Below are 24,509 nucleotides of genomic sequence, written 5' to 3'. Positions count from 1 at the left end.
GATACACGCACACACAAACACAAGCACATACATACTGCCTAAAGTGTGCCTTAATGTGCGCTACTGCATCTCCCATCCAGCAGCCTGACATGGCTGCATTAGAGCGGGTCATTATATTTCCCTGCCACTGGAAAGTGACGTTTTTACAAAGTGACAAGTTTACAGCTTGATAAATCAGTTTTTTTTATTTTTTTGCAGTGGGTGAGAAGGTTGGGTGCCAGGAGGGAAAGTAGTGGGAGGAAGAGCCTGGTTGTCTATGTAAGAGGAGGAGGAGGAGTGAGGGGTGGGAGTGCTGCCTGTCAGCGACACCCCGGCCCCGCCATCTAAATGATGCTCCCAGGCAGCGGTTTCAGATCCCATCCCCATTAGCATTTAATTTCTCTCTAATCCTACACACAGTTTCCGCCGGTGCATGATAACGAGGGCCACTGTTACACCGTACCGAAAAGCTTGCGAGCGCAATCCTCCCACAACCCCCACTTTTTTTTTTTAATAGCTCTGTTCACAATCCTTACCATCATTCTTCCTTGACAATTAAAATCCTAAAATCTAGTGGCTATATTGGTATTACAGCGAGGTTGGAGGCAAGGAAGTGCCAAAGCAGAAACACTCGCTTCCCTCATTCACTCATACCCGCTAACACACACCCAATAGGAGTGTGGAGCGGCTGTGATCTTTTTCAAATGTGCTTTGTGCCCTCTTCTCCCACTCTCCCAAGACCTGTTACAACACCTTTTGTTTTCTATCTCAAAATTTCTCTTCATCTCTTCCTCATTGATCCTCCCTTGTGTGTCCGGGATGCGCCTCTCTTTTTTCACTTGTAGGATTTTTTTTATTTTTTTTTCCCTGCCCTAGCAGGTGCCACTGGCAACAGGGCGGAAGATGTCCCCTGGTACTTGGGAGGACAGTTTAAGGGAGCGTTCCTGGCAATTGTCGCGGTTAAAAACGGTCTTGGGTAAAATATAGTGGGGCCGGGGGGGAGCAAGGCAGCTTTCCAAGTAGATTACATATATAAAAGTTGTCGACTTGGGGCTTGTCTACGCTGTCATGAATAGGCCTTTGTGACATGTCTCTGTGCTCTTAGTGGATTATTGTCAAGGATTTTGATGTGCAGACTCGGGGTAGAATGAGTAAAGCTTTTTTGTAGTCGACTATAATCTGAAGTTGAAGTGAAAATTGATTACTCAATGACTTCAGTGGTATTTTTCAACGCCGTACAGCAGTCCCCAACCTGTTTTTGCGCCACCGACCAGTTTCATGTAAAGACCTATTTCTATGTACCAGCATAGAAAAAAATAATAACATTATTAAAAATTATTATATAATTAATATAATAATAATAATAAAAAATAATAATATAATTATTAACATTATTATTATTAATTATTAAAAATACCTCTCACTATTATGCTGAATGTAGTTGTTGTAATTAGTAGGAGACGCGCATGTTTCTCTTCAACAAACCGACCGGTCTCATCTTGTATTACTACATAGCATTGCGTATTGTCAGACAGGACATCGTAGCAAGGCTAAAAATATCTATTTTTTAAACATTTCTTTGTTTCACTGTTTCTATTTCACATGCTTTTATTGTATTTGAAGTTAGATTTGCATATTTATTAATTGACTCTGCTACCAGTCTCATTTTTGGTAAAATATTTGTAGCGCATAGTATGGTCATATACTGCACTGCGACATGTGCTACCACATAGTGTCGTGATGTTGTTGTGTTGTATCATATGAATAGTTCTTAGTTCTTATCACACAGTCGTTGTCCGTGCATTATTGAACATAACTTTATGGCAGAATTTATTGTGCTTCACTTCGCACTGCTGCCCTCATTCCTTGCCATCAGTCCCGTGGTCCTGCTGTTATGACTATTTTAAGACTAGCGGTGATGGTAATAGCCGAAGCTAGTGAGGCTAACCGCTATTCTCATCCAACACCATCTTATTTTCCTACTCTCTGACCTGCACAGATGTATGAAGACTGCTGCCTTTTGGACATTTTGCTACTCCACAGAGCATTATCGGAGTCAAACGTCCTCTATAAATAGGCCAATTGGAAGATGAGGTGCCAAACACACGTGATTAGCAATTAGTTGACTTCAAGCTTTAAACGTTGATGTGGAGCAGGAAAGTTAAATCGTTGACTAGTCGACTAATCCGTTCAGCCCCATTTTTCAGTCATTGATGATGTATTTTTCTCTCCTCCAGACACCAGCAGAGCAGGCTAAGGTTCGAATGCAGATGGTCCTGCAGGCTGCAGGTAAGGCTTTGGTTTTCACTCCACTAAGGACCTAAATGTTTTATAGAAAGAACAAACACACACTTGCCCAAGGATGACATGTAGTGCAGTTTGGAGAAGGGCCAAACCAGCTTGATACTTTACTAGTGTACATGTTACGGGCAGCTTCGTAGGGTGATTAGCCTCATAATCTGAAGTTATGGGTTCTTAACATGGCTTGGGCATTTCTGAGTTTGCATGTTCCCTGTGTGCTTGTTTGGATTTTTTTCAGGTACTATGGTTTCCACCACCATTCCAAAATATGTTAGGCTAATCGAAGACTCTGAAGATGTAAATGAGAGTGTACATGGTTTGCTGTTTTTGACTGGCGATCCAGGTTGTACTTGACCTCTCTCGCCCGAAGTCAGTTGAGATAGAATCCAGCTCAGCCGTGACCCTAAACGGGATAAGTGGTAGAAAATAGATGGATGGGTTTACTCTCACGACCTTCATATCCTTTCCCCCTTGGTACATTTAGTCCAATGTGAACCCAATAATACAACTCGGGTGCGGACCAAACAAACTGATTCCTCTTCAACTCCATTTGGTCGTGGAGAGAAAGCAGTCAGACTTGGATCTGCTTCACAACAAATGAAACAGTAATCGATTAATTCAATTCTGTCGATGGATGCAACCAGCAGAGGTTTTGTCTCGAAAACTGTTTGCTGTCTAAAGAAGAGCAGCAGAAATTCAGCTACAAGATGTTGAGCTACTATTCACATCTGGATTTGATACACAACGTTTTCTTTGAACACACTCATTTTTCATGTGAGCAAAAGTATTGCACAGTTCAACGCTAGGAGAATTCAATTGATTATTCAAACACTAAATAACACCATGCTACGGTCAGTATACCAGTTCGAGCTGTAACCAAGATGGAACCAGAAAGCTATCTATTGGTGAAAAACAAGTCAAGCTGAGAGTCCAGAGCCATTGCACAAATGGTTGTCCGAAGCCAATTCAACCATTTGCAGTGATCTGAAGAAAAAAGAACCCATTGATGTATAATAATAATAATAATAATATTACTTCAATGAATATTGGTTACATAACTACAGGTAGTAAACAGACGAAAAACCTGTGAGTCATGGTTTTTACCCTTGGTATAGTTCTGTTCCCCAGTGGGTGCTTTTCTTGGTCCACAACTTGGCTGTTAACAGAATGGTGGGCTTTTGTCTGAACTCTTACCCTATGTTTATAGTTCACCCTCACCATTGCAGTGAATACACCACTGTGGTATGATTGAAGGAATTACCTTCCTTTTGTTTGAATGAATGACTCTTGGTCCGAATCAATGCCTGCACACAAATTATTGCTCTTGCTACAGTTTGAGTGTTCTTGGGCCCATATTTACAGCAGCTTAATTTAAAAAACACCCTGCAGAACACAATTCACAGATGTCACACCACTCAGGCCGCGTGTATATTCCGATATGTATGCCAAGACGAGAGTTGCGAGCTACATGCGACAGGCAGAGATTGACTGCGAAGAAATATGTCTTCATGTTTACAGCCAATGTACCCACACACAGCGTAGTACTGCTTTAATTTCACCGTGGGAAATATATGAAAGAGGTAGGCGTCCATACATCATCTATGATTCAGACGTATATTCACACACGCATACTGAACACAAGTACCTAGGCCTAACTGGATGTTGCTGAGCAACAGCTGCCTCTACTCGCAACTTTTGCCGCCTTTTGACCATCTGATAAATACAACATCATATTTTCACTTAACGCGACACAACTTTTTGTGTAATGTTTTCAGTGCCTAATGTACGAGTATAGAAAGTTGAGGTTGCCACACTTTAGCACAACTGGATTGAGTTTATAGCAGGGGACTTAGTTATGGATAAAGTCTTGACACGTCCTAGTGACAGCTGTGCTACATGAATGCAGGGTGTACAGGGATCCTTGAAAAGTCTTAGATTTCAGGGTCTGACATTAACGGTTGCCCAATGGCCCTGGGCCATACTGGGCCAGTGTAGCACAGTCAGGCATTGATTTTTCTCCAAGTAAGGCCAAATAATAATTGTCCTTGACACCTAAACCATCAATATGTTGTTCGGAGGGCTTAAAAATTAGATTTGAATTTGTAATTAATGTTTAACATTTAGGCATTACAGAGATCACAATGTGTGGAACCATTGAAGGAATAGGTGAGGGGACCAGTTTCAGGTATGCACCGTATAGTCTAGCTAGGTGAGGGGACTAGTTTCAGGTATGCACCTTATAGGCCGGTGCCATATGGTAACATATTGTTAACGTCATGCCTTTTAAAAAGGTCTTATGAACCCTTATTACATTTTACTTCCTTCCTTCCGTCTTCAGAGCTCTTGGAATAGCATATCATCATTCGAGTCACAGCCAACAATAAATTCAACAGGAAGCATGTCTTTGGATCATCTCTTTGTTGTAATCCATACAACCATATTTCTTGTCTGACCCATTCCATTCCTTTTGTTGGGACTTCGAATCTCTGTAGGCCAGTCAATGGAATGCAGTGTGTTTAGGTCCTCCCTTTGGGTACCATATCACTGCTAGTTAGTACCATAAAGGAGAGAGTAGCTGTGAGGACCAAATTCAGGTGTTATGTTACTGGACATACCTCCAAAAGTAAAAACAAAACTTGTACTGAAGGCTGCGAAGAAAGAACAGCAACATTAAAGGTGTAAATTTCTGGCATGCTCTGTTTATGTCGTACATATAACAACAATCTTCCATATTTTTAATACGTCTGTGCTGTGCGGAAGGGTGGCTAGATGGAAGCATTTTTGCCAAAACAGACACAGTCTCTTAAAAGGATGTGGGAACATGTTGATTATCGAGTAGTGGGATGAAATGATTTTCATCCATCCATCCATTTTCTGAGCCGCTTCCCCTCAGTAGGGTCGCGGGCGTGCTGGAGCCTATCCCAGCTATCATCGGGCAGGAGGCAGGGGACACTCTGAACTGGTTGCCAACCAATCGCAGGGCAACCAACCAACCAATCGCAGGGCAAACAAACAACCATTCACACTCACATTCACACCTACGGGCAATTTAGAGTTGTCAATTAACCTACCATGCATGTTTTTGGGATGTGGAAGGAAACCGGAGTGCCCGGAGAAAACCCACGCAGGCACAGGGAGAACATGCAAACTCCACACAGACGGGGCCAGGGATTGAACCCCGCTCCTCAGAACTGTGAGGCAGACGCTCTAACCAGTCGTTCAACGTGCCGCATGAAATTATTTTGCATTGCATTATTAAAAAAATGTGCCTGTGAGGTTCAAGTATTATTGTTGTCCACTTGGGGTTGCCATCGTCACTTTCCATACTTTATCTGTGACTTTGCATGTGAATGGGTTTAAAAGGTCGGGCCTCGGCTGGTGAGTGACATGGGAGTCAGCGAATAAGAATATAGAGTTGGCAATTGTGAGCTCAAGTTAACTGGCTAACCGTTAGCCAGTTTGCCTGTTGACTGAGTGCCTGGCCATCAGTTGGTACCAATCAGCTGGTGTATGAATATGCTTATTACGTATTTATTTTGTTACTGTTTGTTCAATAGAGCGATTGAAAGTGCACCGGCAGCTGTGTCTACCCTTGACCACTTGTGGGGGCAATACAATACGTTCTAATTAGCGGTGGTAGGCTATATTAAATTAGCTAACATTGGTACCTTTTGGTTTGGAGATCACAGATGTGTTGTTGTGGTACATTAGTTAGCTCTACTTTTCTGTAGACACATTGCACTTCATTTTCTTTTTTAAGTGTGAAATGATCACAAACTGGTAATTTGGTCTTTTAACGCACTCTTTCCTCCTGGCTTGCCACAATAGGACTGGGCGATTAATGGAAAACTGAATTGTGATTTAGATTTTGGCTTCTCACAATCATAAAAACAGATCAGACAGATCTTGTGCTGAACGGCGCTGTGTGTGTATGCACATTCCTGCATTGTAAAAGCACCCTGAATGCACCTGTGATGTGAGCAGCAAGCATGTCACGTATGTTATTCTGCCCTCTCTGAGAGTGCTTTAAGCTATTTATTGACATCCCAGTAAGGGTTTACTGCAAAACTAAACACAACAAAAATATTTACTGTGCACACATTGTATATTTAAATACAACACACTTCGTTTTAGAAACGTTGCCAGCTCAATACTAGCACTCAATATAAAACCCTATTGACGGGCTGGCAAAATGTAGCATTAGAAGTAACGGGAGGGCTTTACCTCCAATTAACAAATATTCACACACAAACGCTGTAGTAACATAGAAACAGGTAATTTTACAATACTCACAGGCATATATTCTTCCTATTCTGTGAAGAACTAGTTATACTCACGTTCAATTTCGACTTCCTCTTTTGCTCTTTTTATCTTAATATGTATAACTCTATGCATTCATCCCACTGCCCCCAAGATGCCAAGGCATGCATACTAGTAACAGTATTTATTTTTATTGTTTTGGATGGGTATTGTTTTAATATATTATTTGACTTGTTACGTATTTATTTTCTGGTTGTTCTTTTCAGTTATTTTTAAAGTTGAGCTTTGAAATCAATTAATAATCATGTTTATTAATCGTGATTTCAGTATTAATCCAACTAATTGTCATTATTATTTTACCCATAGTCGCCCAGCGAGTCGTCGCGATCGCACCAACCTATTTCTACATGGAGTGGTGTGTGAGTCTGCAGTAACATGCGTCCTTGTGGAAATATCATCCCTGCGAAGGTTCAAGGCAGAGATTTTCCTTTGACTTTTTTTTTTAATCAAATTATTCGATTAACCTTTTCAGCCCTAGGTGAACCATAACTCCAAATGTTATATTTGCCACAAAAAAGTTACCACCCAAAGTTTGGTGTTCAGTGTGGTCCAAGCCAAAATCGAAACTTCTTGCTGTGAGACAGCAATGCCAGTCAAACCAACCAGATTCTCAAAAATAGGTTTCAATAATGATCTTGGTCTGGAAGGATCAGACCTGCAGTACAAACCCAGCTCGTCAACTGAAGGTTGTTAAGTCACTTTATAAGCCTTTTACTTACGTCCCTGTCTTTGTTCCAGTCTTGGGCAGACTTGGAGACAGGGAGGGATGGAGGGCAAGCAGGAGGCAGCAGATGTTGGGCGGTTGTGTGAATGTTAATGTCCTGACGTGGCCGTGGAGCTTAAGCCGCCTCCTCCTTCCCTCCATTCCTCTGTGAGCGCCCGCCAGGCTTTCTCTCCCGGGGTATCCTGACATCCTTGAAGCCAACGGCTCCCCTCTCTGCCTCTCGCCCCCCTCCTGCCTTTTGTCCGTCTATGGACTCTCTCTAGTCAGTAGAGAGCAGATCATCCCGTGGCTAAAGCGGATAAGGCCTTTGTGTCGGGGGCTCTGCGGACCTGTAATGAGCCCCCTCGGCTGGCCCGCTGGCCTGCTTAGCGCTCACTGGGGGCTTTAGGTGTGTGTGAGTGTGTGTGTGTCCGTGTGTGTTATAGAGTGACAGTGTATGTGGATGAGGAGGAGGAGGGCATCACTGGCTCCCAATGAAAGAGCTGGATGGATAAGTTTATGGGTCACTTCCTGCTTGGCCTATATAGCAATTACACATACACGCGCACACACACACACACACACACACACACACACATTTAAAAGAGTACTTAAAAGTAGGGACATCCCGATCACATTTTTTTTGTACCCGCGCCTTCGATACTGAGTCCCGATCCAGTCTATCGATCTGTCGGTCGGTCTGTCTGTCTAAACTCAACTTTTAATATTTAAAAGAACACCCAAAAATAATAATATTAAAAGATGTCGGTCTCTTTTTAGTCATTCATTGACATTATTTTTGCTTATTAACTTTGCAGGATGTTCTGAATAACTTGTTTTGAATACCTCAAAGAAAACCATGTTTCTTACCTAATACTAATGTGTTCACCCTGCAAGGTACATTGATACACACTTGCGCACGCACACGTTCCACATGTTATTGTACTCCTTTCTTTTCAGCCTCTTGCTCAGTTCTCGCCTCTTTTGAGAGTGCTGTCCGTTTCCACTCAAATGAACACAAACTCTGTATGAGGGAAGCAGCAGCACAGGGCCTCTCCGTATCCAAACGTCAATGGGGAGTGTTTGCAGAACACCCACCGTGGGCCCGAGGGCCAGGGGGGTCATCAAAACCTCCGTCCTCTCCCCATTTGGACCTTTGACAGCAGCAAAAACAAACAGTGCTTAAGCTCTCATCAGAGGCTTGAACTTGGCAGGGGCTCAGTGGTCTGAATTAACTTCCTTGCTGGTTTGTCTACTCTTGACACCTGTCTGAAGTCGTTAAGGAGACAGCCCAATTTGGACTCCTTGTTTTTATATGCCTTTAATAACACTAAGCCTCGTGTCTCTGAATGTGCTGCCAAACGTCATTATGGTGTGTTTAAGTGGACGGGTGGCATCAATTGTTCTCCCATAACGTCATGACTGAACATAGTGGTAGTATGTTTAAACAACAGTTTAATTAGCTGCAATTTTACACCCATAAGCAACTTTATGATGTACACTTCCGGTATCCGAATTATTATGCCACATGGCACAATACTAGGAACTCCTATCCTTATGATACAGTGCAGTTCAGTACCACAACATATTTCAAACCATAATAATAAGAACATTGTTAAATGAGTAATTTTAACAGCGTCAATAAAAACTCACCATTACAGTGGGACCTTGACTTACAAGTGACTCGGCTCACGAGTTTTTCAAGATATAAGCATGGCCGATTTTTTAAAATCAGCATTAATATTTGCATCACCAACAGAATACAGTACAGTATATTGTAAGAGATTTTTTAATTGTTACTGCCACTTTACTAATTAGGTGAACATTCTTTCTAAATGCAGAATATTGTAATTTATTCATTTATGTATATTTATTTTTTGTTGGCATTTTTTCTGAGAAGAATCCCGATTTGCTGTCTGGGTGAGTGACATCCGTATAGATGCAAAGGCGGATAAGCAGCCTAGCCTTTTAGCGTCATCATGCAATAGGTCTAATTCATCCATCCATCCATTATCTAAGCTGCTTATCCCCACAAGGGTTGCGGGAGCGCTAGAGCCTATCCCAGCTATCGGGCAGGAGGCGGGGTACACCCTGAACTGGTTGCCAGCCAATCGCAGGGCACATATAAACAAACAACCATTCGTAGTCACATTTACACCTACGGGCAATTTAGAGTCAATCAACCTACCATGCATGTTTTTGGGATGTGGGAGGAAACCGGAGTGGCCGGAGAAAACCCACGCAGGCACGGGGAAAACATGCAAACTCCACGTAGGCGGGGCCGGGGATTGAACCCAAGTCCTCAGTACTCTGAGGCAGACGCTCTAACCAGTCGTTCACCATGCCGCCAGGTCTAATTCATTCGCAGCAAATACTTCTGTCTCAGCAGGGGTTCCTGAAGACGCACACACAAACACACACACACACATTTTCCACAATCCCTCCACTTCTGTGCTTTACTCTTCGTTCGGCACTCCCTGCCTCTCGCCCGGTCAGTCCACCCCCTTAGGCCCTGACAGATGTATGGTGAACAGACCACATACATGGAGGGGTGTCACCTTACCCCCTCTGGAACTAAAGGGCTAATGCGCCACATTTAGGAGGCTGCCGCCCTTTGTTCTGCCAGGATAAGATGTAATATGGATGCTGAGACTGCCTCCCTTTTTCTTGCTTTTTTTTAATCCCTTTTTAAAATTGTATTTCTTCTCTTCTTTGTACCCTCTTGTTTTACATTCTCTCCATGCATCTTTTCATCTAACTTGTCACCTCGCTCATATATAGCAAAGCTATCTCTGGAATGCTGCAGAGGATTTGTTTGGATAATAAAAGTCACCAGACATTTTGCGCATCTTAATTGTCTGCTACTCCGGTCATAGCACCACTTGTTTGTGTCACTCATGACTAATGTAACCACTAGCCAATGTTGACCTTCATCTCAAAATGGATTTCTCGGGCGAAAACCTCCCCGCACACAATTACAGAGGACAGTAATCTGTCTGATCTGTTCTGGTCTGCACACTGATTGCTAGTTTGGACTAATGCCTACGTTGTAATTAAGATGTCTCTTTTTCAGTCATCATATAGTAAGTGAGTATGTGCTTCTAAGATGTTGCTTTAACGTTTGCTATTTTTTATTTTTTTTTATTCCAGTGATTCTAAAAGTGTGGTACTAGTACCACTAATAGGACACCCCAAAAACAAATTGCTGAATTAAATGTTCAAAAATGCATATTACACTGGTTTCAATTCTTTTTTTTTTGTCACGTACGTTGCATTTGCTAAGTACAGTTCACTTATATTTAACTTTAAAGTATATTTGCCATTGAATCATTTAGAAATTTGTGTTTTTAGGTAGAAACTACATTTAACTTGTGTAATACATTTTAATTGATTCATTATTTAAGTACAGTTTTTTATTTTCCTATTTTTAAGCATAGTCTTTATGTTCAAACTGTGCATAAGGTTAGAGTGGCCAATAAAGATATCAAATATATGTTTTAGGACTGAAACCTACCTTGTTTTTGATGAACATTTGTATTCTTTAGGTGGTACTAAGTTGTAAGAAAGGTGTAAAAAGTTCAAGAACCACTGTCATATTTCAATTATTGTTGTAATTTTGGGTTAATGTTTTTTGCAGTTTGATGCTTGAATCAAGAAACGTAATGAATCAGATCACTGCCAAGGCTGAACAATCCTAATTTGGATCACTATTAAATTGTACATCTTCATACAGTAGATATGCCTCCATTTTGTCATTAAGATTCATGCATTATTCACGGAAAAATTAATGACATCACAATGCATAAAAATAATAAAGCATGAAAGTGTGCAAACAAATCCATGATCTTAATCCCAACCAACATTTCCTAAAAGACAAAAAAGCCTCCATGAAGTTTCTTAGAAAGAGGTAAGAATGTTTTATTGTATGTATTTTTGGTTAAATCTGCATTTACGGGTATGTATCTTTTAATTCTTATTTTTTCACCTTAACAAATAACTTCCTTTTTTAATATTTGCTGCATTTACAGTTCTAACAATTTTGGCTCATCTTAGCTTAATTCTTTGAAATTCTATCTGCAATATATCTTGTTGCACAACAGCAACAGAAATCCCCTTTATGTTGTCGGTGCGCGTATCTGTGTCCTTTGAGAGGATAATGGCATGGATGGTGTCCTGTAATTTAGTCCGTAACCATTGATAGCTGGATTTATGTGCCGTTACCTCATTGTTCCAGTCAGCAGTAGTAATTATGGTTCTCACACACAGAGATAGTGAGATGCCTCCAAGTACATATGCCCAAATACCTGAATAAGCATTTACCAATTGACACTGTTGGAGGAGCGTCTGACCTGGATATGAGAGGGCTAGATGGAATGACAATTGTTTTTTATTTATTTATTCCAATAAGGAATATGCCTTTCAGTCTAAGAGCGTGTCTATCAATGACAAGGCGGACTAGGTGGCCTAAGGACCGGCCTGGCTCAAAGGTTTATTTACAATTGAATTGTTGTTTTTTTTTTGGTGTGTGGGGGTGGGTTGTTTTATGGCTATAATAAACTGACATCCCTCTGCAACAGGGTGGTGACACCCTGCCCCTTTAAGCCCTTTTGCCTCTGGACATAGCATGTATTAATTGCTGATTCATAAAAATATACACTCAACCAGCTACAAAATCAAATGGGGAACAAAACAAGAGGTGGATCACAAAGTCTGCATTTACAAAAATAATAATGCTCACCTTTGATTGACACTGGCAGATTAAATCAATTTTCATTAAAATTTGAGTTTTGAAATTTTGAATTTCAATCCAGGAAATAGCTAATTGGATACAGCATTTGCCAAACTTTATACACCATGCACGCCCTTCAACATCCTGACAGGGATGGCTTGTCACCCATCCATCCATTTTCTTTACCGCTCATACTCACTCGGGTCGCAGGGATGCTAGCTGACTCCAGTACCACAAAACAAAAACATAAGATATTTATTTATGTTCATCAATCTCTTTTTAATAATACAACCAGATAAAAAATATCCTTAGCCTAGTAGTATACTTGCCAGAGCTATATTTGAATGTTTTCGGAAAACAAAAAAAAGCACCGCACATTCAACAAACAACAAGAGTCCAGTTGCCTGGATTGAACATTTGTGGATTACCATGGCCTGGGTTACTAAAAATCTTAAATCTCGTTCACCAACCAAACGACACAAGTCAGATGACCTCACACAACGTCTTCTATTACTTCTATTCCCGGGGATAAGTATTAACACTAGATAAGCCAGCCCGGCTGATGTTCGTGCCTACGTGGTGGCCATTTTGGGTAGGTCGTCGTTACTGTGAAGGTAACGGCGCGCTACTCGTGTTTACATTTAGACGGACAAAAAGACAACAACTATCATATATTGTAGTATTTTTATGGCACTGTCTGCCCAAACATGTATATTTCAACCCACTTATAACTTGAGAAAACCCCTTTACAGTAAAAAACATTATTTTTATTTTATTGATGTTCGTGCAGTGGTTAAAAAAAATCAGAAGTTACTCACTATTTACTCAGTACTTGAGTAATTATTTCACTGTGTACGTTTCACTCATACTCAAGTAATTTTTTTGGAGGACTACTTTTTACTTTTACTTGAGTCACATTATTGACAAGTAACGGTACTCTTACTTGAGTACAATATTTGGCGACTTTATCCACCTCTGGAGCAGACATCCTCTATTGCTACTCTTACGTTTAAGCAAAATTTTATGCTCATCACATCAGCCATTGCCGTATTTGTTCCACTGGTCTTTTGTATTTTCGTGTTGAGATCGTGGTCCCAGCGGAACTGCGAACCACACGTAACATCGGCGACAAGAGGTGATCTGCTAATACGTCCTGTATTAATTAGGAAACGCGGCTACAATTATCTAATTAGTTTACGGATGTTAATGTTAAATGTATTATGCGACGGAGCGATGTTAGGGATTATGTCACAGCACAGAATGAACTAATTTAAAATTCAGAAATGGCCCAAAAAAATAAATACTTGGTATCCTGGAGGATGCATTTGGGATTAGCCTTTGAAGTTGGTAGTAGTGAAAAATGAAGTGAAACAGTCGGATTTTAGCCACTTCTTTTCCAGAATGAGAGTGCTTCAAGAGGAGGATGCTATTCATGTGGCACAGCTTGAAGCAGGCATCAGGTGCAGGTGGAGATGGGCCTGGCTCAAGTTGGAGGCCAAAACAAAAAAGCAAACTTAATTTCAATCTTAAATATGTACATCAACATGTACTAGGGCGGTGTAAATAAAAGTTTTTCTGCTTGAAGTCCTCCAGATTGCTTAATTTATGTTAAAATCCCCAAAATTCTCTGCGGGGCCCGGGGATCACCCCCAGACACCCCTACAATGTTTTTTTTTTTTTTTTGGTCTGTCACTTTTTCATGCCTTTGGTGTTTGCGTGTCTGTTATAAACACTTTCTATACTATTAAACAACTTTTAAGCTCTTCAACATACATCAATGCACAGTTGTACTACAACCCCAATTCCAATGAAGTTGGGACGTTGTGTTAAACATAAATAAAAACAGAATACAATACAGAAAACAACGACAAAGACAATATATTTAATGTTCAAACTGATAAACTTTATTGTTTTTTGCAAATAATCATTAATTTACAATTTTATGGCTGCAACACGTTCCAAAAAAGCTGGGACAGGGTCATTTTTACCACTGTGTTACATCACCTTTTCTTTTAATGCAAACTCCACACAGGCGAGGCCGGATTTGAACCCGGGTCCTCTGAACTGTGAGGCGGATGTGTGAGCTAGTCGCCCACCGTGCCGCCTCCTTGTAATATGTTTTAATGAATTTTTCTTTTGTTTCTATCAGTTTAACATTTTGTTTTAGGCTAGGAAGTGTTTATTTTACCACAAAATGATTACAGCATACACTGAAAATTCCGCGATGTGGTAGATTCTACGCAATATGAATATGAAAAAAAGAAAATCCCCATGCACTGAATCTGTAATAGGTGAACCGCGATATAGTGATGGAACACTATTTTTCACAAGTCTGATTCTTAAGAAGCTTCGAACATTTTGTAATTGCAAGCTTTAAATACAATACTGTGTTTTGTACATGTATGTTTTCCTACGAGAGTAATCATACGTGAAGGTACTTGCTGTGTAACAAACTCGTCAAATTAGTGTACAACTCTCCTTGGCGAGCGCTATAGGGCCCCACCGCACGAGAGAGAGGACGTCAGCCACAGAGTGTAGATTCTCTGATTGTGTCGCTGTGCTGCGTGTTTGTGAGCGTATCTTTGTTTTTCTTCTGTGGGCAGATTTCAAACAGCATCTGGTGAGCTCTTGAAACACACCACTCTGACTGTGTTCAAATGCAAACTGAATTATTTCTGCACCCCCCTTGTTGTCAGTGTTTAGAGACACATAGTGGCATCTCTTCCTCCTCCACATCCTCGCGCTTTCCACGACTGTCTCTCACGACTGTCTTATTTCCATAACAAAGATTTTTATTATTTTTTAAAAATTACTACTTTGCATAATTTTGCACCATGTGGTATAAACTATTTTGATGCAAATGGACACGCTAATTATTTGCAGACGAGCCTAAAACGGGGCCTGGGACTGAAGTGGAATGAAAGCATATTTGCAACCGCCTTAAATTTTGCTAAGCGTTTACTGTTAAGTAAACTTCGCTAAGTAATTTAATTAGCATGGACCGTTGGCAGGCACTCAGGGAGAGGGAAGCGGGGTGCACACTGTGAGAGATGAGAAGGAATGGAGTTTATAATGTTACCAACATATGGCAAGGCAAATTTATTTATTCAGCACTATATCATGAGCAGGGCTAGCCAGAGTGATGTGCTGTGATTGAAATATCACCACAGAGATGCTAAAGATTCCATTGAAACTACATCTTGGCACAAACTAGTACACATGTACATCTTTCCACCAGCTGTCTTTTTACATTGGAGCATATGTTCATTATATGTGTCAGCATGAATGGGTTTTAGCTACATCAGGACCTTTGGACCACTGATTCCATAATGCAGTCATTCTCAAACTGTAGTACTTGTACCACTATTGGTCATGGTCCCTCTAGTGGTACGCAAAATAATTTCTGCATACAGTGGGTACGGAAAGTACCCACTGTATGTCCCCCTCAGACCCCCTTAAATTTTCTAAACTCATTTAAGTTCATTTTTTCCTCATTAATGTACACACAGCACCCCATATTGACAGGAAAAAAAACAGAATTGTTGAAATTTTTGCAGATTTATTAAAAAAGAAAACCTGAAAAATCACACAGCCATAAGCACAACCCCAGTTCTAATGTAGTTGGGACGTTGTGTTAAACAAATAAAAACAGAATACAATGATTTGCAACGTATTGTATTTACTGACATTGGTTTTCTGAACTGTTCCTGAGCCCATGTGGTGATATCATTTACACATTGATGTTGGTTTTTGATGCAGTGCCGCCTGAGGGATCGAAGTTCACGGGCATTCAATGTTGGTTTTCAGCCTTGCCGCTTACATGCAGTGATGTCTCCAGATTCTCTGAACCTTTTGATGATATTATGGACCGCAATTGTACGTTGAGGAACATTGTCCTTAAACTGTTCGACTATTTTCTCACGCACTTGTTCACAAAGAGGTGAACCTCACCCAATCTTTGCTTGTGAATGACTGAGCAATTCAGGGAAGCTCCTTTTATACCCAATCATGGCACCCACCTGTTCCCAATTAACCTGTTCACCTGTGGGATGTTCCAAACAGGTGTTTGATGAGCATTCCTCAACTTCCGCAGTCTTTTTTGCCACCTGTCCCAGCTTTTTTGGAACGTGTTGTAGCCATAACATTCTCAGTTAATGATTATTTGCTAAAAACAATCAAGTTTATCAGTTTGAACATTAAATATCTTGTCTTTGTAGTGTATTCAATTAAATATAGTTTGAACATGATTTGCAAATCATTGTATTGTGTTTTTATTTGTTTAACACAACGTCACAACTTCATTGGAATTGGGGTTGTATTCACATCCTTTGCTGTGACACTCGGGTGCTGTCCATTTCTTCTAATCATCCTTGAGATGGTTCTACACCTTCATTGGAGTCCAGCTGTGTTTGATTATAATGATGGGTCTTGATTTGGAAAGCCACACACCTCTCTATATATGACCTTATAGCTCACAGTGCATGTCAGCGCAAATGAGAATCATGAGCTCAAAGGAAGTGCCGAAAGAGCTCAGAGACAGAATTGTGGCAAGGCACAGATCTGGCCAAGGTTGCAAAAAAAAATTCTGCTGCACGTAACGTTCCTAAGAGCACAGTGGCCTCCATAATCCTTAAATGGAAGACGTTTGGGACCACCAGAACCCTTCCTAGAGCTGGCCATCTGGCCAAACTGAGCAATCGGGGGAGAAGAGCCTTGGTGAGAGAGGTAAAGAAGAACCCAACGATCACTGTGGCTGAGCTCCAGAGATTCAATCAGGAAATGGGAGAGAGTTCTAGAAAGTCACCCATCACTGCAGCCCTCCACCAGTCGGGGCTTTATGGCAGAGTGGCCCGACGGAAGCCTCTCCTTAGTGCAAGACACATGAAAGCCTGCATGGAGTTTGCTAAAAAAAAAAAACACCTGAAGGACTGATGGTGAGAAATAAGATTCTCTGGTCTCATGAGACCAAGATAGAACTTTTTTGCCTTAATTCTAAACGGTATGTGTGGAGAAAACCAGGCACTGCTCATCACCTGTCCAATACAGTCCCAACAGTAAAGCATGGTGGTGGCAGCATCACGCTGTGGGGGTGTTTTACACCTGCAGGGACAGGACGACTGGTTACAATCGAAGGAAAGATGAATGCGGCCAAGTACAGTGATATTCTGGATGAAAACCTTTTCCAGAGTGCTCAGGACCTCAGACTGGGCCGAAGATTCACCTTCCAACAAGACAATATCCTAAGCACGCAGCTAAAGTAACGAAGGAGTGGCTTCAGCACAACTCCTTGACTATTTTTGAATGGCCCAGGCAGAGCCCTGACTTAAACCCAGCATCTCTGGAGAGACCTGAAAATGGCTGTCCATCAGTGTTCACCATCCAACCTGACAGAACTGGAGAGGATCTGCAAGGAGGAATGGCATAAAATCCCCAAATCCAGGTGTGAAAAACTTGCATCATTCCCATAAAAACCCCATGGCTGTATTAGCTCAAAAGGGTGGTTCTACTAAATACTGAGCAAAGGGTCTGAATACTTGTGGCTGTGTGATATTTCAGTTTTTCTTTTTTAATATTCCGTTTTTTTTCTGTCAATATGGGGTGCTGGTTGTACAATTAATGAGGAAAGAAATTAACTTAAATGCTTTTAGCAAATAGCTGCAATATTACAAAGAGTAAAAAATTTAAGGCGGTCTGAATACTTTCCGTACCCACTGTAACTACAGGTCTGTTGTATTTAACTTTTTACATAAGCATTTAATAATTAAGAAGAGTTTGTTTTAAAACTTTCACTTGGTACGTGTTTTTATTTAACTTTGTATTGCAAATCAATTTAGTTGAATCATTGTTTTTTTCCCCCTACATTTCAGCACAGTGTTCATGTTCAAACTTAATAATGTTACACACATTTAAAGTATTACTTCCCCAAAAACCACGTGTGATTTAAAAAAAAAAAAAAAAGTTATTTTTGTAAATTAAAAAAAATATATTTTTTTTTCTTTCCACCAAAAAGTAAAACTACAGTCATATTTTACTCAAAATGTTGTGTTCCCCAAAATCTACTTCAGCTACTGCCAGTCGGCCCGTTAGTGTTCAATGACATAAAATCAGAATAATTTTTATTTCTCTCCATGTGAAGATAATTGCTCTCCCTATGGTTCGCTGAAATCCTAAAGCATTACAAATGGCTTTTGTAACCCTTTCGAGACTGACTCACCCCATCTCTAAGGGAAAGCCTGGACACCCTATGGAGGAAACTCATTTCGGCCGCTTGTATCCGAATTCTTGTTTTTTCGGTCACGACCCAGAGCTCGTGACCATAGGTGAGGATAGGAACGTAGATCGAGCGGTAAATCGAGAGCTTTCCCTTTCGGCTCAGCTCCTTGTTCAACACAACAGACGGATACAGACTCAGCATTAGTGCAGATGCTGCACCGGTCCATCTGTTGATCTCCCGCTCCATTCTTCCCTCAATCATGAACAAGACTCCAAGTTATTTGAACTCCTCCATTTGGGGCAGGATCTCATCCCCGACCTGGAGAGGGTACTCCACCCTTTTCCGACTGAGGACCATGGCCTCAGATTTGAAGGTTCTGATTTTTATACCAACTGCTTCACACTCGGCTTCAAACCACTCCAGCGAGAGTTGAAGATCACGACTTGAGGAAGCCATAAGAACCACATAATCAGAATCATCTTTATTTTGCCAAGTATGTCCAAAAAACACACAAGGGATTTGTCTCCGGTAGTTGGAGCTGCTCTAGTATGACAACAGACAGTCAATTGACAGAGAACACTTTTAAGACATAAAGACATTGAGAAAAACAGTCACTGAGCAATAAAGAGTTGCTAGTTATCTGGTTATGCTGGTACAAATTAAAAAAACTTTTTTTTTTGACAATTGTGCAAAAAGATGCAGTCCTCTCGCACTTCGAGCAGTTCGAATGACTAATATAGCAATAGTCATGTAACTAATAACACTCACCTAGCTTGTTATCGGATGTGTCAATTGAAAATACAGTTGACCATCTTTCTTTGGAGTTATGTTACAAAAACAGTGAAAAGTACAAATCTGACAATCCTGGATGCCATCCCTCCAAATGTTTTTTTTTCCAATGATAATATATATATTTATGAAATTAATTTCCCACTGACTATAAACACATTTTAGACAAGTGAATACATTTTTGTCGGTGTACTTACCGGTGAAACTTGAAGGAAGGTGAAGGGTCGGCCTCATATATTGGCGCTCAGTTACATATGGCGGTAGGGACCGTTCGCCTGTAAATTTCTGCGGTTTTAAGGGACGGAGTTCCGTTCCTTCCATCCAGCCAGCCATTTTCCATACCTCTTATCCTCACTAGGGTCGCGGGTGTCCTGGTGCCAATCTCCAGGTGACTGGGCGAGAGGTGGGGTACACCCTGAACTGGTCGCCAGCCAATCGCAGAGCACATATAAACAAACAACCATTCGCACTCACAGTCACACCTATGGTCACAACTACGGGCAATTTAGAGTTTTCAATTAACCTATCATGTATGTTTTTGGGATGTGGGAAGAAGCCAGAGTACCCGGAGAAACCCCACACAGGCACAGGGAGAACATGCAAACTTCACACAGGCGAGGCTGGATTTGAACCTGGGTCACTAAATTTGAATATGGGCCTGTCCGCTCCATGAACCAGGAAGTGACCTGCTAATATGTCATATAAGCCATATGTGTCTAACAGAATGGCTCTTGTTCCTCCTCGGTGTGAAGGTGTGTCTGCGTGTACTGTGACATTCTAGCTCTTTTACCCGGTGCTTGCTGGGAACGGCCTCAGTCCCTCTTGTGACCCTGAATCCAAATAATCATGCACAGAAAATAGATTTATACATAAATGGATTGTCAGTGGTGGTATTATAAACGGGCCAGGAAGTTCCGGCAGCAACCTTGGCCTTCATTACACATTTGGATGTGTTGTTGGCCATTTCACGAATTGAATTGATTGGTTGTATTATTTTTAAAACACATCGTTGGTACCACTTAAACATGATTTCATTGTGGACAAAATTATTGAAAAACTTTATTATTATTTTTTTTTTTACTAATCGATATTGGTTTGCAATCTTCATTCAATTGTAACAATTGTAAGTTTGCCACATGACCACCTTTAAATTTGATGTTGACAGATGTACTTGGTGATGAACGTGCCGAACGGAAGCACATTTTTACAGTGAATATAATAAGTCTCCACACCATGTCTAAATACCAGGGTTTTATGATTTAAAAAAAAATTAAGACAAAGCTTGATCATTTCAAATAATTTTCCACCATTAATGTAACCTATAACTTGTACAACTGAATTGAATTGAGAGCGGAAGGAAAAAATAAACCTGAGGTACTGTGGTTGCTCAAGGGTGCACACCCTCTTATAAATGGCGATGTGGCTATGTTCAAAATTACACAGTCACGTTCAAAGTCATATTAAATGGGAGTCAGCACACATCCCCCACCCATTAAAGTGCCTCTGATTAACCCCAAATAAAGTTCTGATGTTCTAGTAAGCCTTTCTTGTAAGTAGCACTTTTCACAGAGATGACTCACATGCTACAGATGGGTAAAATATGGAATTGATTTACCTGAATCAAGTAAATGTAGTTGGTGTGTTCATCCACTGCAAATCAGCTTTACCAGTGCATATATGCGTGTGTTTGTGTGGTAAAGGAAGTTTGTATCGTCTAAAGTTTTTAATCTCATCAGTGTGTCTCGCTCTCACAGTTAGTCTGTTTCTGTTCATAGCAATGACAGCGAGCGACGCACAAACAGGAAGACGAGGGCTCAGATGCAATTGAAGTAATAAAAACCCCTTTGTTTTAGTTTGTATTGGCCCATTCATCATCACTTTAGTTAATCGCGGGGTTGTAATTGTGCCATCCCCGACCATGGCTAATGGCTGTTTTCGTCAGTGTTTGCTTTGTTGATGGAAATGAATTAAATTAGGATAAACAACCGCAAAGTCGAGTGTAATCAAGCTCTGATTAATGCGCCAGCCATTTCAGCGCCGTTCCGCATTCCACAACACCTGATATCACTATCGTAAACAAATTATGTTTGTCCAAATGGAGAAATTAAATGACGCATTTGATGAGTTCATGATTGACCCGCTCCGTTTTTGTGGCTGTCGGGGCCGAGAGGTGTTCCTGCGAGAGGATTTATCGCCACCGCTGATTAATGGCATCCAAACAGCATTTTAATAATTTTATGATTGTGGCTTCTGGCAGCCACAGAGCGAGCGAGATCAAGGGAGGAAGACGGAGGATTGGGGGCTATGCGTTTAGAGGGTCCAAAGCACAGAAAGAGTTCCTCCCGGATGAAATGTTTTATGCCGTTGCAAGATGAGCAGACGGAGGCATGATTACCCGCCGTGGGATTATCTGCATGAATCTTGCGCTTGAGAAGTATTTTATTTATACACCTTTAATGAATTCCACCCTCCCTCGTTATTTCATTGACTTTCTACACCGCAAAGCATCAAATTGGCAACAAATCTGTGTGAAACGTCAGGGGGTGGGGACTATGTGTTGGACAGGGTAAGGTTGTGGTTAAATGAAGATGCAGGTCATAAATTACTGACTGTCTGATGAAGAAATAAAGGAAAGAGTAAATCTACAGTTGGACTCAAAATCCTTCAACACTTAAATTATGTTGTGCTGTCAGGCGGAAACCTCGTGTGCAAATATGGTCAATGAATTTTTTTTTTTTCCACAAATCGATACTATTGGTCTCTCCTCACATTGTCTGCTATTTTTATGCATTATTAACAAGATAACGTTTTGAAAATAGCTTAATAACAAATCTGATAACGCCCTTGAACATTTGAACTGTCTGAGAAAAGTTGTCAAACTCCACCTCTTCCGTCAGTCTGCGGGAGCCGTGCCACATTGTCTGTGCCTCACGATTAAAAGTCTGCATGTTTTTCAGATAATAATGAGTGAAAATGGATCATTCTGAATTGTGATTTAGTTTTAGGAAAGGTCTTTTGACTAAAATTTAATTGTTTTAGTCATGATTTTTGTCATCTAATTTGTTTTAGTTGATGAAATACCATAAGAATATAGTTGACGAATACTCCAGTAGATTTATGCGACTAAAATAAAGAACGTATAAAGGGTAATATGGAAACTTTCCCTTCACTTTCTGAAAGTCATTGTGCCGCAGACGTGTTCCGTGAGCTGTGACGTAAACGGAAAGGAAGGTTAGCAAAACAGCTCGAAAGTCACTGGACTGGCAGAAGCTAAATAATCAATGTCATATTTTTGATTACTTAACATGCCTACATGTGGGTTTCAGGATGACTGTAAGTGTAAATGTCTCTTCAAATTGGTTGTGTTTCTCAACACACATTGTACTCCACTTGATGAGGCTCAAGGTGTCATTCTGATTGGTTCTCTTGTTAACTCCTCCCGCCTCTTCAAACAAAATTAGTTCTGATTGGACCTTGGATCTTATTTTTTGACAAAAATGTCAATGCATTTCATCATTGGCTTTGTCAACAAAATTCATCAACAAAATTATCACTGGGTTTGATACATGTGACTAATCCTGTTACTTAAATATTAGTGATGTGCCGAATTTCCGGCCCCCGAAAGACTTTCTTCACCGAAACCAAAAGGCCAAAACAGGATGTTGTGATGACGCAAGCAAAAACCACTGCCAGCGCGTGGTTGGGTACACTATATTGGAAAAAAATTAATAATAATAGTAATAAAAATTACACGTTATGTGTCCCGTGACTAACTGGCGATACACGTGTATCGCCAGTTGGGGGGGTAGTCTGCATTTCGCCCAAAGTCAGCTGCGATAGGCTCCAGCACCCCGCCACCCTGAACAGGATAAGCACTATTGAGAATGGATGGATGGAAAATTACACGTTTGCATTGAAGAGTTGCCCAACCTGTCCACCTTATGCTCTTCATATCGGGACATGATATCGTGACGTGTCGTTGCAAGACACCAAAATAAGTGATTGGTTGATAATTACACTTGTTACACAGGTTTGGCTGGACCTACGTTACAGCGTAGAGTAACCAACTTTGAAGAGCAAAATAGCAGGCAAATTAAGTGTCTAGAGAGACAATTAATAATACACAATAACGCTACACAGCTACACGGGACTGAAACCAGAAATGAATTAGTACGCCACTGCTGTGTCACAGGGGCCTATAAGTTTAAATGTACATACATATAAACATATTTATAATATAACTTTTATTTGTTCCACAATGGGGAAATTTGCATCGTTTCAGCAGTAATAGTGGATAAAGGAAGTACAAAAATAGCATGCAAGAGAAGACATTTGGCTGCAACTGCGTCCGCCGTTAGAAGGTAGATGCAATAAATACATTAAAATAACAAATGTTGAAGCCATAATTTATCAGTTACGATTATAGTGTATTGGATATGTTGTTCAATTTAACAGTATCCAGAATTGTTTTTATCTTATTACATAATATACTGCACTAACTGTCCCATGGTAATTTTCACAACATCATTTTTTAAATTATGGAAATTTCTCTGCTCTGCAGAGCTGCCAAAGTATAGAAATTCATAGCCAGAAATGCAATTTTACAAATAGATGGCATAGTAATTTATTTTTGTGTTTCGGTTTTTGTTCTTGGTTTCGTCCGTTTCGGTCTCGGCCAAGAGTTTTTCATTTCTGTGCATCACAATTAAATATGGACCACCATGTGTGTGGGTGTGAGTTAACGACCGTAGTTTGTTTGCAATTGTCCAGTTTAGTCGCGTTCTGCCTCATCACTCGATGTGCGGTTGGCCTTAGTGCTATGATCCCTCCCTCAAAATCAATCAAAACTGATTGAACTGTTTTACAGCTCTAAAGGCTGGTACACACTGCGCGATGCAGTTGAACCTGATTGGACCAGACCATCGCATAAAAATAAGAGTTGGCGATGCACCGCCGCACATTGAGCGATTGGATATATGGGCGACCTGAATCGAGAGCTTGTGTAGGCGTTTGATGTTGTATATACAGTATATTGTACTTTCATCGGCGGCACGGTGGCCGACTGGTTAGCACATCCTCCTCACGGTTCTGAGGACGCGGGTTCAAATCCGGCTTCGCCTGTGTGGAGTTTGCATGTTCTTCTCGTGCCTGGGTGTGTTTTCTCCGGGTACTCCGGTTTCCTCCCACATCCCAAAAACATGCGTGGTAGGTTAATTGAATACTCTAAATTGTCCGTAGGTGTGAATGTGAGTGCAAATGGTTGTTTGTTTATATGTGCTCTGCAATTGGCTGGCGACCAGTTCTGGGCGTACCTCGCCTCTCGCCCGGAGATAGCTCGGATAGGCTCCAACAGGCCCGTGACCCTAATGAGGACAAGCAGTATGAAAAATGGATGGATGTACCGTAAAAAAACATAAAAAGATAGATTAATCGTTAAGGAAGAAGCAGGTTGCTTGAGACTGTGGACGTGGGCG

At 40.9% G+C, this 24,509-nt stretch overlaps 1 protein-coding gene across 2 annotated transcripts in view; it reads left to right on the top strand.

Annotated features, from left to right (window-relative positions):
- Positions 1-24,509, top strand: part of rsrc1 (arginine/serine-rich coiled-coil 1) — a 215,096-nt gene that overhangs the window by 99,537 nt on the left and 91,050 nt on the right. For both annotated transcript variants that reach the window (XM_061681559.1, XM_061681558.1), the window contains one exon: positions 2,217-2,268. In XM_061681559.1, coding sequence (XP_061537543.1) covers positions 2,217-2,268 — 52 coding nt within the window. The remainder of the gene's footprint in view (positions 1-2,216; positions 2,269-24,509) is intronic.

Source organism: Phycodurus eques, chromosome 7, assembly GCF_024500275.1.
Source record: "Phycodurus eques isolate BA_2022a chromosome 7, UOR_Pequ_1.1, whole genome shotgun sequence".
Lineage (NCBI taxonomy): Eukaryota > Metazoa > Chordata > Actinopteri > Syngnathiformes > Syngnathidae > Phycodurus > Phycodurus eques.
This window is presented reverse-complemented; position numbering and strand designations above follow the sequence as displayed.